Source organism: Osmia lignaria, chromosome 7, assembly GCF_051020975.1.
Source record: "Osmia lignaria lignaria isolate PbOS001 chromosome 7, iyOsmLign1, whole genome shotgun sequence".
In the NCBI taxonomy this organism is placed as follows: Eukaryota; Metazoa; Arthropoda; class Insecta; order Hymenoptera; family Megachilidae; genus Osmia; species Osmia lignaria.
The window spans coordinates 3,852,380-3,866,360 of record NC_135038.1 but is presented as its reverse complement, the minus strand read 5'-3'; the positions used below and the strand labels follow the sequence as shown (position 1 = coordinate 3,866,360).

Sequence of the window (13,981 nt, the reverse complement as noted above, 5' to 3'; positions counted from 1 at the left end):
TTCCGTTATCGTTCTCCTGCACATAACCGTATCTCGAACAGAGGGCGCGATCCCAGATCATCTTTCGTCCCGTGGAAGGTGAAATCACCTATCGATGCTCTTTCTCCCATTTTTCATCTCTCCTCGACTTGTATCGAGAGACTTTCTTAATCGATAACGTTTTATTTTCCCCCGTATAATTGCCGTTTAATTTAGAAAGACAGGCGAAACACTGGTAACAAGGTAGAAAGAGGATCAAGTTATTTTTCCTAGGACGGGTAAAGGCACGACAATCGAGAGGCTCGGATGCTTTGATGCCTTAATGCCTCGATGCAAGTAAGTACGTAACGGCTCCTTGTGACTTCTTTGGCTTCCGAGACAAACGAGGGTCGCCGAAGACCCGGAAGTTCGTTCGACTCGGCGCATTAGCTCCTCGTCTGCCATCGTATTACCTACCTTTTAGACCCTTAGAAACTCAACCCGGAACTATACGAACGAACGATTCAATCGGATAATATTAGACACCTAGACTGATCTAATGTTCAGGAATAATGTTACACTACGCTTTGCTTTTCGAAACAAGGAAAAGTAGATGTTGTTTATTAATCAGAATCGATGATTCAGGGGTTCTGATTGATCTATCGTTAACCTTTCCTCTTCCGTTCTGATATTCATCAAAACGGAGTTGCGAACGATTTGCGTCATCGGTACTTCCTGTACCACGAATTCGTGGAAGAACCACCGGGCAAATGAAAATACCAAGTGTAGGAAAACGGATCGAAAGTACCTGTTACATCGGAAGCCGTTCGAAGGCGCCATTCGAGACACGCCAGTGTGGGAAGCTGCGTCGGCGTTCGCCAGCCTCGCGCTTCGTCACGCTACGTTACTCTGCACCGTTCTGCCTCGCATTACGTCGACAATTGATCCTAACGCGCTAGACGCCGAGCCAATTAAGAGACCTCTTGTCCGATTACGTCATCTACCAACGATACCAGCCGTCCTCGCGCTTTCTACTACGGACTGGCCAATATCTCCTTCCCCACTCGACGGAAACTCACCTACAGCACCTTGATTACATATATCAGCTTGTTGCATATTAAAGGTAACAAACTAGCCAGGGTGATCCTGATTTGGACACCAAGGAATCCTGCCTCTTCTTTCATAATTAATAAAAGTTCATTTGAATAACCTCCAGGCTTGATGACGATGGTATTGACAATAGTCGAGTGAGAAATTTACAGAATATATCGATGTCCCGTCAAAGTTACATACATCGAAGAAAACTAAAGGGGAGCATTCCATTAGTGTACCTTCCAGGTAGCCGTGACCTCCTCCTTCTCCTTTCTCATCGTCAGCATCAGACTCCGTTATTTTTGCCGTTGACTTCGTCGACTCGACGAAGCAAGTCTTTCAACGAGGACCTTCCTCTTGACTCATCTTATTTCTTTCTTCCTTACAAGGAAATCGATCGAGGAAATATCCAGTGATTTACCAGATACATCGTTCCTCAAGGAAGAAGCGTTTCTCGAAACTTTTCCATTACACTTTTCGCTTGGAACGTGTAAGATAGCAGTGTATAATATCGTTACAATGACTTCTAATGCTTTTCAAATTCAAATGCCTTACCGGATAAAGAGAGAGTCGATTAGAAAGGGATAAAAAACGAAATGAACAGAAATACCGGTATGGTGAATACTGTCGTACCAGGGCGCAGGCGTATTACAAATTTTTCTTGTAGAGAAGAACGGAGCAAGAAGAGAAGGGAAGAAAAATGAATAAGTAGAAGAAGAAGAAGAAGAAGAGAAGCGCATAGCCGTAGATGAGAAGAAAGAAGGTGAGTCAAGGGAATTTCAACGAGTTCCTTCCTGGTAGCAGCGAGCTTCCCCTCAGCCTCGGTTTCTTCCTGTAAGAAGACCTTCAGAAGGGGAAGGGGAGCTGGCCTCGTGGGCGACTCTCGCGTTCCTAAACTGCATTCCAACCTGCGTTGCCACGTCTCATCGTAAGCATGCGGATACACGCATAAACGAACGAACACGCATAAGACGAAGGTGCGTGCAGACACGTGCACCAAGAGCAACATCTTTTCGCTGAGGGCGCGCAAACTCAACTCCTTGTAAATATTCCGATAAACGCCTCCCTTACTCGCGACCCTTCTTCTCGTTCCCTCATCCCTACACTTTCCTTCACTCTCTCTTCGTCTCTCTACTTATACACAAGTGTGTGAATTTTCATTGCTCCGATCACCTCAGACACTTGTTCGACGCGCATTCCCATCAGCGTCAACTTTGAACATCACCCTTTGACTCCACAACTTAATTCCACGCTATAGTACAGTACCGAGCATGGTGGTCTTCCCTAGGGAAAATGGCGGTTGAGGTACCGTAGCCCTGTCTAGGGAGAATGGCGGTGGAACTATCACCATTTATGATATATGTAACGAAATTTCCATCGGTTAACTAAAGCGACGGGTTCGAGAGGTTAGGTTAGGTTAGGTTAAAATGAGGGCACGACAGAAGCGGGTGCGCGTCGTATCGAGTTCGGTGTGTGTAATCGAGAAGTTGGTGAAAAATAAAAAGAAAGAAAAGGAACCGAAAATGCAAAAGAGATGGTAAAATTTGGGGGACAGAAGATTCAAAGCAAAGGTGCCGCTATGAATTCGGTAGGAACACCTGCGTCGGAAACGAAGCAGTGTTGATAATCCTCTTTATCCTAAAACAGGATCGGTCATGAGATTCCGTAGGCGTGTCAGGACATCTCAGACCTAGCGAACCGCATCGTCCTTATACATTTAATCATGCTCAGCTTCCTTGCTTACAATTCTTTCTCTTTTCAACGATCCCTTATCCTTCGTTCTTCCATTTGGAAGAAAAAAAAGAAATTGATTCAATAAATGTACAGTCACGAGCATGGTAGTATTCCTCTAGTGATAATAGAGATCCCCTACCTTCGAGTACTAAAATTATAAGAGAAAAAGGATGTTACTCTTCGCACCTTCGTGTACGATTTCCGTTCCAGAATCCATTAGCCCGTAATTTACCTCGAGTAGTCCTTTCCTCGATATTTTCACAAATGAAAAAGTCAATATGAAGCGGTCGTCGGTGTAAAGTTACTTCTTCTCTCGGGTAAAAAGAAAATAAATGAAAAGAAACTCTTCATGACTCTGTGCAAAACGTTTTGCAGTTTCATGTTAAGTAACGTAAGCGCGCTTGTCGTTTCCCTGTATAAGGCGGCCTATCGGGGTACTAGCTTCCGGTCGACTCGAGGTTTTTCTCATATCCTTTGAATAGCCTCTCGTGATACTCACGGCCAGTGGCAGGTACCTATATTCGAGATCTCGGTGTGCGCTCAACCATGTAATGACCACCGTCTCATCCCAACACAGGAAGAGGAACAGGTTTTCCATTTTTCACCGGCTTATCGTCCCACCTTAACCTCGAGCTTGTCGATTCTCCGGATGTCAGAAGTCGAATAAGAGGAAAAAAAAAGGAACAAGAGTAAAAGGAGATACAATTCGAGGGATAAAGACGGACCAAAGGTGTCTGTACTCCGTTTACGAGGAACTCGGAATACATCGTTTTGTTAGTGACAAAGGGAAATATGGCAGGTACAGCATCGAGCATGGTGAACTTCTCTAGGGGAAAATGGCGCCTGCACTAGCGTCACCATATTTAATTTAACACACGAAAATCTAGACAAAAGTTCTTCTACTATGGGGGCTGTGGTATTATGACCGACGAATATGCGAAATGATAACTAAACTCGTCGAAGGAAAAATGAAATGGTGGAAACGAATATTGGAATAACAAGGGATCAACGAGTAAAAATTGTGAATGCACATCGTGTATTTATGAGTTGTGATACACGTATATGTATGGAGGAATGCTTATGCGGGCACAGCCTTTCTTCATGGCCGTGGTTCATCGGCGTCGGTCATCGAACTTGCAACAAATTCAAAATAAACGGTCAACGCGTACCGAACTGTGCATATACGGCCACCATCAACTATCCTCTTTTTTACAACACCAAATAAATTTGCATTCTACCGTAAACTTTCCTGATAGCCACGCTCACACGTGTCCGATGGATTTTCTGATATTATTATTCTGATATCTTTATATCGAGGAATATAAAGTAGTTGTATCTCAGAGAACAAATGACACCTTTGACAACTGATAAGTCTAGCGCAAGGTAAAGAAATTCCCGTCGAGTTAGGTACCGAAGAAAAAATATCGCCGCGTAAAGCGGAAGCAAGTAAGGCGGAGATAACCCAATAAATTATATAGAAAATTAACAGAACTGGAGGTAGTTAAGTTAGATTTTCTAAATGGACGAATTGCTTTGAAAGGATAGCAACGTTACCGTTAGAATAAAAAGAAATCCTGAAAATCCGACTTCCTCCGAACGGTGATTGCAGTAGAGAAACATGATTAACTGGATCCTTTCAATCGCGAGGGTTCGCCGAAACCTTTACGTTCATTACAAAATCAGAAAAATTCATCTTTTTCTAAAGAAACCCAGACTTCCTATCTGAACGAACGCATTTACATATGGTTTCATATGGAAATTAGGTCGCAGGACATGCTGAACTTATTTCGAATACACTGCCTGTAACTACATCATTTCAAAATTTCGTGTACCCTAATTTAGTCGAATCGAAGAACACGGTTTGATTAGATTAAGAGGTTCTTACAGAAAGGACCGGTACGTAAGGTCAAAGAGGTAAAAGAATGGCGGAAGGTGGTTCTTACGTGTCAAACGGTAAGCGGAGCCTTCGAAAATATCCGACGAAGCTACCGGCAATTTTCCCACAACTCCTCCCACGAGCTGCACAGATTCTTACCGAGGTCCTTCTGTGCCTTTTCGCCCCCTCACCTTGTCTTCTTTCGTCGCCTCTCTTTCTTATCCATACAAATCGTATTGACCGAGTCTTCTTCTTCTTGAGCTCGCTCGGTCATATAACGGGATGCAAGGAAAACGCACTCGAATTCCCTTTTGATTCGATCGCACAATGACGGTTATCGTTTGAACAATCGCTATCCAAGGGTAAGATATATATTTCGAGCCACTCGAAGAAGAAGAAGAAGTTGAGGAAATCATACCCCGCAAAAGACGAGCTACCTGCTGCCGATGCCTCCGCCACCGGACGGAGGAAAAGAAGTCGTGAACAAAAAAAAAAAAAAAGAAAAAGAAAAAGAAAAAGAAAAAGAAAAAGAAGGGAGACACGAGAATGAAACGTGCCGGAATGGGGCACCTACGTCAATATACCGGTTACGCGCGCGCGATCTTCATCCCCGTCGGACGAAAAACTTTCTCACGAAAGGGAAGAAGCGTGAACAGAAGACTTTGAAACGAAAAACGATCCTTCCACTCTGGGGGATGCAGCGTTCTCCTATTTCTTTTCTGAACGAAGGAATCAGAAACGAACTCGTCTATATACACGTGAAATTACCAGAACTGGTAACCCGGTGTCATCCTGTTAGTATTTAACGAAGAAAATGTCAGCCGGATAAACGATTCGCTAACTTTGCGCTTCTATACCGCACCTTTGACTCTCGCTTACGTTACTTACTTACGTTGCTTACATAATAAGCGATGAACTCTCGGTGTAACTCTTCTCTTCGCCCTTCTCTCCGTTCTTCGTCTCGTTTCCTCAGCGTGGCACATAATCGAGGCTTCTCCGTCAACGGTATAAAGGGGAAACGATCTCGATCGGGAGGGAGTAGAGAACGGAGGTCGACATTACGCCAGAGAATTTCTTCTAGCAATCCTCTTCGTACCGATAGCTGTCTTACTCTCGTCTGCTTCTACCATATCTCTTTTGCGCAACATACCGCGGTATCCAAGTATTAGGACACTCGTTACTTTTCTTGCTTATGCAATAATTCGACGATCTTTCGAATGTACATTTTCATTTTCAAGTTATATTATACCCCACCCGAAATGTTTTCCCGCCAACAAGTGTCCTGGTACACTTATGCCCGACGGTGTACACCGAATGTAGCCTACTCCGCAATTATCTTGCCACAAGTGGACAGGCTCATTATAGAAAGAAAATATTCAGATGATAATTAAAATGTACCAAAAACGTGATACGGAAAAGATGACCCGATTTATCGTTGGTAGCATCCTTTCTCTTGTTTTCTCGCGTGTTAGAAGTCGGTGAAAGACACGAGCGAACCTTTAAGCAGCCGATCCTCCTGCTAGATTATTTCATAAGCATTCCCAATACGGAAAAGTTCATCCGCTCTTACCGAGGTATGAGTTCGAAGTGATTGCGCAAGCAATCCCAAGTTGAGGATCGTTCGCTCGTTCCTTACACGCATCCGTGTTCAGATTCTCTGACACGGATACATACGTAAATACATTCCTTTAAAAGCTAAGCCGAAGGCTTTTCGAATTCGTTTAATTTAAAGAAGCTACAGCCAAAGAAACGAAAGACTTACCGGAGATGGATGCGTGCTGCCCTCTCGCGTGATTCAGACGAACGCCAAACAGGAAAAGAAGATCCATCCAGGATTTCCGAGTTGATCGCGCGGTACAGTGATCTATTTTAATTTTACCCAATCTATTAATTATATATTTCGTTAGAAATAAACGAAAGAGAAATGTTCCATAGAAACTTGTCGCGTTTGAAACCATTTTTAAAAAGAGAACTGGAGCGCCTGTAAGAAAAAAAAAAAAAAAAAGAAATTCTGTAAGCTTTTCAGTTACAAGTCCGTTATGTAAGTTCGTCGCGATTAACATTCGCTGGCTGATCGAATTGAGCGTAAAATTTGAAAAAGCCAGGAGGAGGAGGATATCGGGCCCCGTAACTCGTTGGTAATCTTTGGCAGAGTCCCCGTACGGTCGATTGCTAATCGCGCCTCCTGAGAAATTCAAGCGGATTTACCTCGATCACGTAGGGGCGATTTCAAAAACGGGACACGTTGTCGCGAGCATACTCACGCCCATGCGCGCACCTACGTGATCGGGTTTTTGTTTTCCGCGGCCTCGTGTACGCGGAAGAATTATCCCCCAAAGGGCCTACCGCTTCGTCTTATCCCGGAAAAGGTGTGCGTACGCACGGCCATTACAGGAATTTCTTTACAACCGAACACGTTCGATATGAAACGCCTAAGTAAATCAAGCAAAGTTCACCCGAACGCGTCGAAGATCTGGTTAAAATAGACAGCGACGGAACGAATGCAACCGGAATAGGAAAATATTCGTATAATCCGATCGGCAGGAATGACTTACGCGTACATGCGATTGCACGAGCCACGCTTTCCTCGTGACATAATATTATTTAACCCAGAATAACGCCGTATACAGCGGTTGCGTAACGATAGAATTCGCGTGCCGTTAATTCGCGACACGACTGCGTACTCGGAGCTGGTTCTTTTATTATATAAAGCCGATGGAGGTTTGGTAGACGGTTCGCTCGAGACAACTTACTTTACTAGCGTCCTCCCAGTTGCGCGGCACCGTATACCGAAACTTTTCTACGACAAAAATTTTCGAATGGCTTCCACCGAATTGAGCAACTGTTGCACGGGCAAACGAGATAATGCTATGCAGAGTACGATGTTGAGTCTTTTTACGTAGCATTGGTATTCCAGAAAGCGTACACGCCTTTCGTCGACGAGTAACAAGGAGGAAAGTTGGTGAACGTCGCGCCGTTGCATCGCTAACGCGACTTCTTTTTTATCCATCGTTCCTACTCCGTGAATCCTCGTGATTCCACCGAGCGGGTAAATCATGATTCGCAATTCGGCCCTAAAGGTCGCCGACGTATAAGGTACTTTTACATAATCCTCCCGTCTTCTCCTCTTTTACCCTTCTAACATCACCTTTCAACGGAATATTATCCTACGCTGGTTACGCTTTAACGCGCACGCTCTTTCTGTCAACTGTCCGCCATTATGGAGATCACCGTACTCGCGTTACGTTAACTTGAATTTTTCAAGTAGCAATTAACGTGTATTGTGTAACGGCGGAAGAAGCGGATAAGTTTTCGAAAATTCGATTCTCTTTAATTTCAAAATCTACTACTGGTTTTATATGTTACCGACTACATAATTTCCGATTCGCAGCATCATCTATGGTGCTGATGTAACACAGTCGCTCCGCGAGAGCCTCTCTTAACTGCTTCTGCAATTATGTTGACGCAACAGCCAGAGACAGATTCGCTTTCTCTCATCCTTCTAGCGCTCATCGCATCCTTCAACAACCGTTAATGTAATATCCGTCATTAGATAGCAGTTCACGTGGGCATCTATATAATTAATTATACAAGGATCATACTAGGTGATCCTTGTTCCATTTCTACGACGAGCGTGCGGTATGAATAAACGTTGAAGAGGAAAAGTAGACGGGTGCGCTTGGTGGAAATGGTAATCTGTATGGCACGGTTGATCAAAGTAGGATCAACCGGTCGGTCGTCGATAACAAGGGTCCGCCAAAGAAAGAATGCAAAGCGAATATGGTCAGGATACAAGGTAGTACATAAGCCGGATGGGTTCGTCTCGTGTTCCAAGTACTACAAGAGCGATGTTCACGTGTTCCGACTGTCAATTCGGAAAGTTGCGCGCGACGAGCATCCTCGTTCACCTTCGCCCACCTTCGGCCATTAGCTTTTTCCCCCCCTTCCTTCCTCGCCTTTTCCATGGGAACGTGCTACCCCGAAAGAGCTAACAATAAGAAGTAAAGTGAAGCGCGTTCCTAAACATGTTTTTCAGTGTCGATGTCAGACGCGCTCTTTGAGCTAGTTTTGTGCCCATGCCTGCTATAGGATGTCAACGGCTGTCGACACTTGACGACGACGGTTGCTACAGCGAAGATAGCTGTGTTAGTTACGTCTGTATAGGAAAAATTCTATGTATTGTACCGAAAGCTTTTAATTAATACAGTAAAACCTGCATAAATTCAACCATTATCCATTATCCGCAGCATCACCTCCAAATAACCGACATCCAAATGCTCACAACCATTTACCGATCGTACCCCAGGTCCACTTGTCGTGCCGCACTTTAACACAGAGGTTAGAAGTCTTTAGTAGCCTCTCGTCGGTGGTTTCAATGTATTTCAAAACGTCCAATGAGTAAATGCACCGATGTAATCTCTCGTCGGTGGTAAATGTACCATTGTAACCTTATTGACGCTATATGGATAATGCAGAGAGTGACATTATCGTAATAAAAGTTTCCCGCAAACATCGTTTCTATGCAAAATGAAGCTATCTCTAAAATTTTAGCAAAATCGGATTTGAAAAGATTTTGGAAATACAGCTACAATATATATTTTATACCGGTTGTTAATGTATGAATAGCAGGGTTCTAGTTATTTTTATTTTTACGTAAACTTTCGAAAACCTCCATGCTCCAAATTGGCTCAAATTTTGGAAATAGATTCTTTTTTGATAAAAATGATGATTGCGAGAAGGATTTTTGGCGACTCGAAAAAAAATGTGTTATCCCATAAACATCACTCTCTATTTTACCGGCATAGTATCTGCATCTACTGTTATCTACGCTTTCTACAAAGCCACAAAAAACCAATAGACATAATTTGGCAGATCCGGCATACGTGGTCGGCCGCCTTTCGGCGGCCGGAATATTCGTCTGATCTAACCTAATCTAATTCACTGAAGTTAAAGCTTGGATTAAGTTTCTATAAAAGTTTTATTGATGTGCAGAATATATGTACATAATTAATATCGTCAAGTAATTGATGGTATCAATTACATTATAATATGTACATTATATTCTTGATACATCGATACCTTTAAAAAAACAATTGAAAATAGCAGATTTCACAGCATCAGAACCGCTTTCAAATCTCCTTCAAGTCAGTGACTACAGATCCTGCTCAAGTATTCCTGCCGTTATAATTGCATCGGTAAAGTAGGGAAGGACACCCAAATGATAAAGAATTTTTTCTCGAGTCGCCAAACATCCGTCTTGGAATTACCATTTTTATTAAAAAGAAACCTATTCCCACAATTTGGAGCATGGAGGTTTTCGGAAGTACAGCCTTTCTTATATTAAAAAATAATAAACAGTTCTTTGAATAATATACTGTTACCTAGTTTTGAGTAGAGAAACTATGGTCTTATCTTTGAAAGATAATATCTGATTCTATCATGATTCTTAATATCTTACCTATTGTACGTTTATTAATAGGCTTTTCGACATTATCAATTGTTGATAAGACCCAGTTGTATAAATTTTTCTCATTATTAAAATATTGACGTGTAACACAGCTGAAATAATAGCGGAAATTGAAAGCAAAGGTTTTATACTTTTCAATGTGTAGTTACTATCTGATGATAAGATAATCATGCTGACCTATTTTACTGGCAAGCGATAGGGACTAAACTATTGAAAACATCTTGCTCCGATTCGGCTAAATTTCGTAAATAGTTGCATTTTGTATAGAAATAATGTTTGTGAGAAGCATTCTCGGCGATTCGGAACAAACCTGTCAAGCCGGATTTGACTGAAGTTTCGTAAATAGCTTCATTTTACATAAAAACTTTAGCAACTCGAAAGTGATGATGTAAAAATATTACCGGCTGCCGGTTCGAAATCTTTTAATCCTAATTTAACTGATAAAATACGATATAAAACATTAGGGATACGTTTAAGTATATATGTATTATGTTCTCGGGGATGTTTAGTCTTCCCACTCTATTTTAACGTGTATGTATTGCAATCTTATTCTACGCTATATTGGTAATACAGAGAGTGATGTCCAGACAATAAAATGTTTTTCGCAGAATTTTGGGTCTTAACCGTCGAATCGCCAAAAATCCTTCTCGCAAATGTTGTTATTATTTGTAAGGAACTTATTTTTAAAGCTTTAATGAAATCAGAGCACGAAAGTTTTCAGTATCATAAAATGATAAAACATTTTCCGCAAATTTTGAATCTAGTCTCGCAAATATTCTTTTTATGTAAAATGAAACTATCAGCCAAAATTTCAATCGAATCGCATTTGACAGATTTTCGGAAATATAGCTATATCAACCACATTTTCATGTAACCGTGGTAGATTATTCAATGAGGCTGAACTTTATTTTACCGGACCCAAAATTTTCAACATTTTTTTTTTAATCCATAGTTTTTGATGTGTAGAATCCAAAAATGCAAGTCTTAACTTTAGGAATCCAATGGTTAAAAAGTTATTAGCGTGTAAAGTTTGACACTTTTAGTGCATTTGCTACGTTACTGTGTCGCCATATTGGCTTCTTGTCCAATGAACGGTGTTGCTAGCTGCAGGCAGACGCATGTGGGTACCGACCATTTTAGCGGGTTTAGTCAAACCGTAAAGATACTGTCTGAGTTAGTTAGGTTTATATTTATTTTATAGAGAGACTATACTGCCCATGCGAGAACTAATCAGGTTATACATATAAGGCAATATGGTGTCACAGTAACGTAGTAAATCCGCTAAAAATGTCAAACTTTACACGCTTATAACTTTTTAACCATTGGATTCCTAAAATTAAGACTTGCATTTTCAGATTCTACGCGTCAAAAACTATAGATTAAAAAAAAAGATGTCGAAAATTTTGGGTCCGGTAAAGTAAAGTTGAACCATTTTCTTCTCTAATAAAGCATCTACTTTCAGCTAACGGCCATACGACTTAGGACTACTACCGGTTCTCGTCCGATCACCGAAGTCAAGCTAAGTTCGGCGTGGATAGTACTTGGATGGGTGACCGCTTGGGAACTCCACGTGCTGTTAGTCTTTTTTTTTCTTAAGTTGAGTTATTCGAAAGCGAAACACACCCTTCGAAAATTGATATTCCAATTCCCAATTGCTTATACATATGTCGAGAACGAAGCCGCAGATTATGCCGTGGTATCGGCGCGCTTGTTTATAACCACCGTTCGAACGTAATCAATAGCCTACACCTTCAGCCCGCGCTATACGAATCCTTTAATTGGACACTGTTTTTCGTTAATAATTTAAAAACGAGATCTTAATCAACATTTTGGCAAAGGAAAAAGTTCAGAATCCTCAGCAATCATCCCTCCAGGGCATTCGATCTAGTTCTGGGACACTCTCTATAATTGTTTTCCAATCAGCACCAACGAGATAATTATATCGCCGCGCCGGTACTGTGGCAACAAGTCTAGATCATTTCGTTGACGGTATTTTAGATAGAAACGATGTTTGTAAAAAAGATTCTTGGCCACCCGAAAGCTAAGATCCAAAATTTTACAGAAAATGTTTTACTACGGTAATATCACTCTCTGCATTATTAATACAGCGTACGATAAGATTATAATAGTACTGGTCAGAATAGAGTGGGAAGGTATAGTCTCTCAATAAATGTGTAATTACAAATATCCTCAATGCTACATATCGTACTTTATTTCTTTTAAACCGACCGCTGACAACATTTTTGGGTTTTAACTATTGAGGTGTCACAAATCTTTCTCGCGAACATAGTTTTTATCAAACAGCTTTCTTCTAGAGGGTTTTAGAGGTACAGTTTTAACTTTGAAATGTAAAGTCTGATCCTATCATGGTGTTATTTATTCTGAATCTATTAGGTTTTTCATAAGCTTTCTGAAATTATTAGTTGATGAAAAACCACTTATATAATAATTTTTTGATTATTACAAAGAGACGTATAACACCATTGAAATAATAGAGGAAATTGGAAGCGAGGTTCTTACTTTTTTGAATTTTTGGTTATTATCAGATGTTAAAATAATAGTTCTTATCTGTTTTTCATTGGCAAGAAGTAGGTAATGGGTTAAGAGTAAAGAAGATCTCTCGCGTGTAAGAGGTCAACCTCATAGTAAAGCCGAGGTTTATCCTACGAGTGGAATCTTTCGATCAACGGAATTTAATTCCTGCTTCCCTACAATAGAGGGTAGCACAATGCACCTTTTTCACTTTCCAAGGATACCATACGAGTTATTTGTTTAAAGAAGTTTCATCAATAGTATATTATACCACTAATTGTTGTAAGTCATTTTATAGTTTATTGTTATAATTGTGTGAAGAATAACAGGCATTTTTTTAATAATTTCAAAATAGTGAAATCGATAATATGGTTTACATCTTAGCTACCATCATCACTAAAATCTAAAAATACTTTTTAAATTTTGTTGCATTTCTATTACCATGCTAACATACAAAATGCAGTTCTTGTAGGTATATTGTTATTATTATGATTTAATGAATTTGTTTCATAATGATTATAAATACAGTATCAAATTCGAATTTTATTTTAATTCTTATTTCAATTATATTAATAAACCAAAAATATAAGCATATAAAACTGCAACACGTTTTTATTATTATTTAAATTGAATAACTTAAGTTATTAATATTCAATAAATTAAATTAGTATGTTTAATGAATTATATGTTAATTTGTCTGTAAAAATATAACTTAATGGAAAGAATGTAATTTATATAATAACAGAAAATTTAACTTATTAATTATGGTACATAGTGGATAAACATTTTAAATGATTTCAGATAAAGTTTTGTTGTTTTCCACAAATTGTCAAGAGGTAAACATTGCTTTAAATATATTACTTTCATATTATTGATTATAATTTCTACTATTTTTCTGATTAATTAGTTTCACTACTTCCTCTGTTAAATGTTTTTTATTTTTCAATGATATATCTAATACATTTAAACATATAATAAAAGTATTTTGTGCCGTTATCTACACGTATTCTGAAAATATGTAAAACATTATAAACTTGTTAAAAGTAACATGCTGTGCTAACAGCATGAATAAATTTCTTCAAATATGAAGTTAAACACTGTAATAGACATATTAAAAAGAAGATATATGAACACAAAACAAAAGATACCACAAATTTTTGTCAAGATTTCTATGGTTGAGATAAGCTACTTGAAATGTTTATGTTATCTTTTCGTAATATTCATTAATTTGTTAATGTTCATTAAAATGTTCCAGCTGTTTTTGTTCTGTTATATTTAAGCATATTGTCGATTTAAAATAAATCGCTATAAATATTACAATG

General features: G+C 39.8%; 1 protein-coding gene and 1 non-coding gene across 2 annotated transcripts in view; one reads left to right on the top strand and one right to left on the bottom strand.

Annotated features, from left to right (window-relative positions):
• Positions 1–6,539, bottom strand: part of aop (ETS variant transcription factor anterior open) — a 35,787-nt gene extending 29,248 nt beyond the window's left edge. Inside the window, exon 1 of the mRNA XM_076689327.1 lies at positions 6,423–6,539. Within this exon, the coding sequence (XP_076545442.1) occupies positions 6,423–6,489 (67 nt within the window). The 5' untranslated portion in view covers positions 6,490–6,539. The remainder of the gene's footprint in view (positions 1–6,422) is intronic.
• Positions 6,540–11,588: 5,049 nt separating this feature from the next.
• On the top strand, positions 11,589–11,709 carry LOC143305488 (5S ribosomal RNA). Its single transcript, XR_013062468.1, has one exon. It is a non-coding gene; the product is annotated as a 5S ribosomal RNA (ribosomal RNA).
• The last annotated feature ends 2,272 nt before the right edge of the window (positions 11,710–13,981 follow it).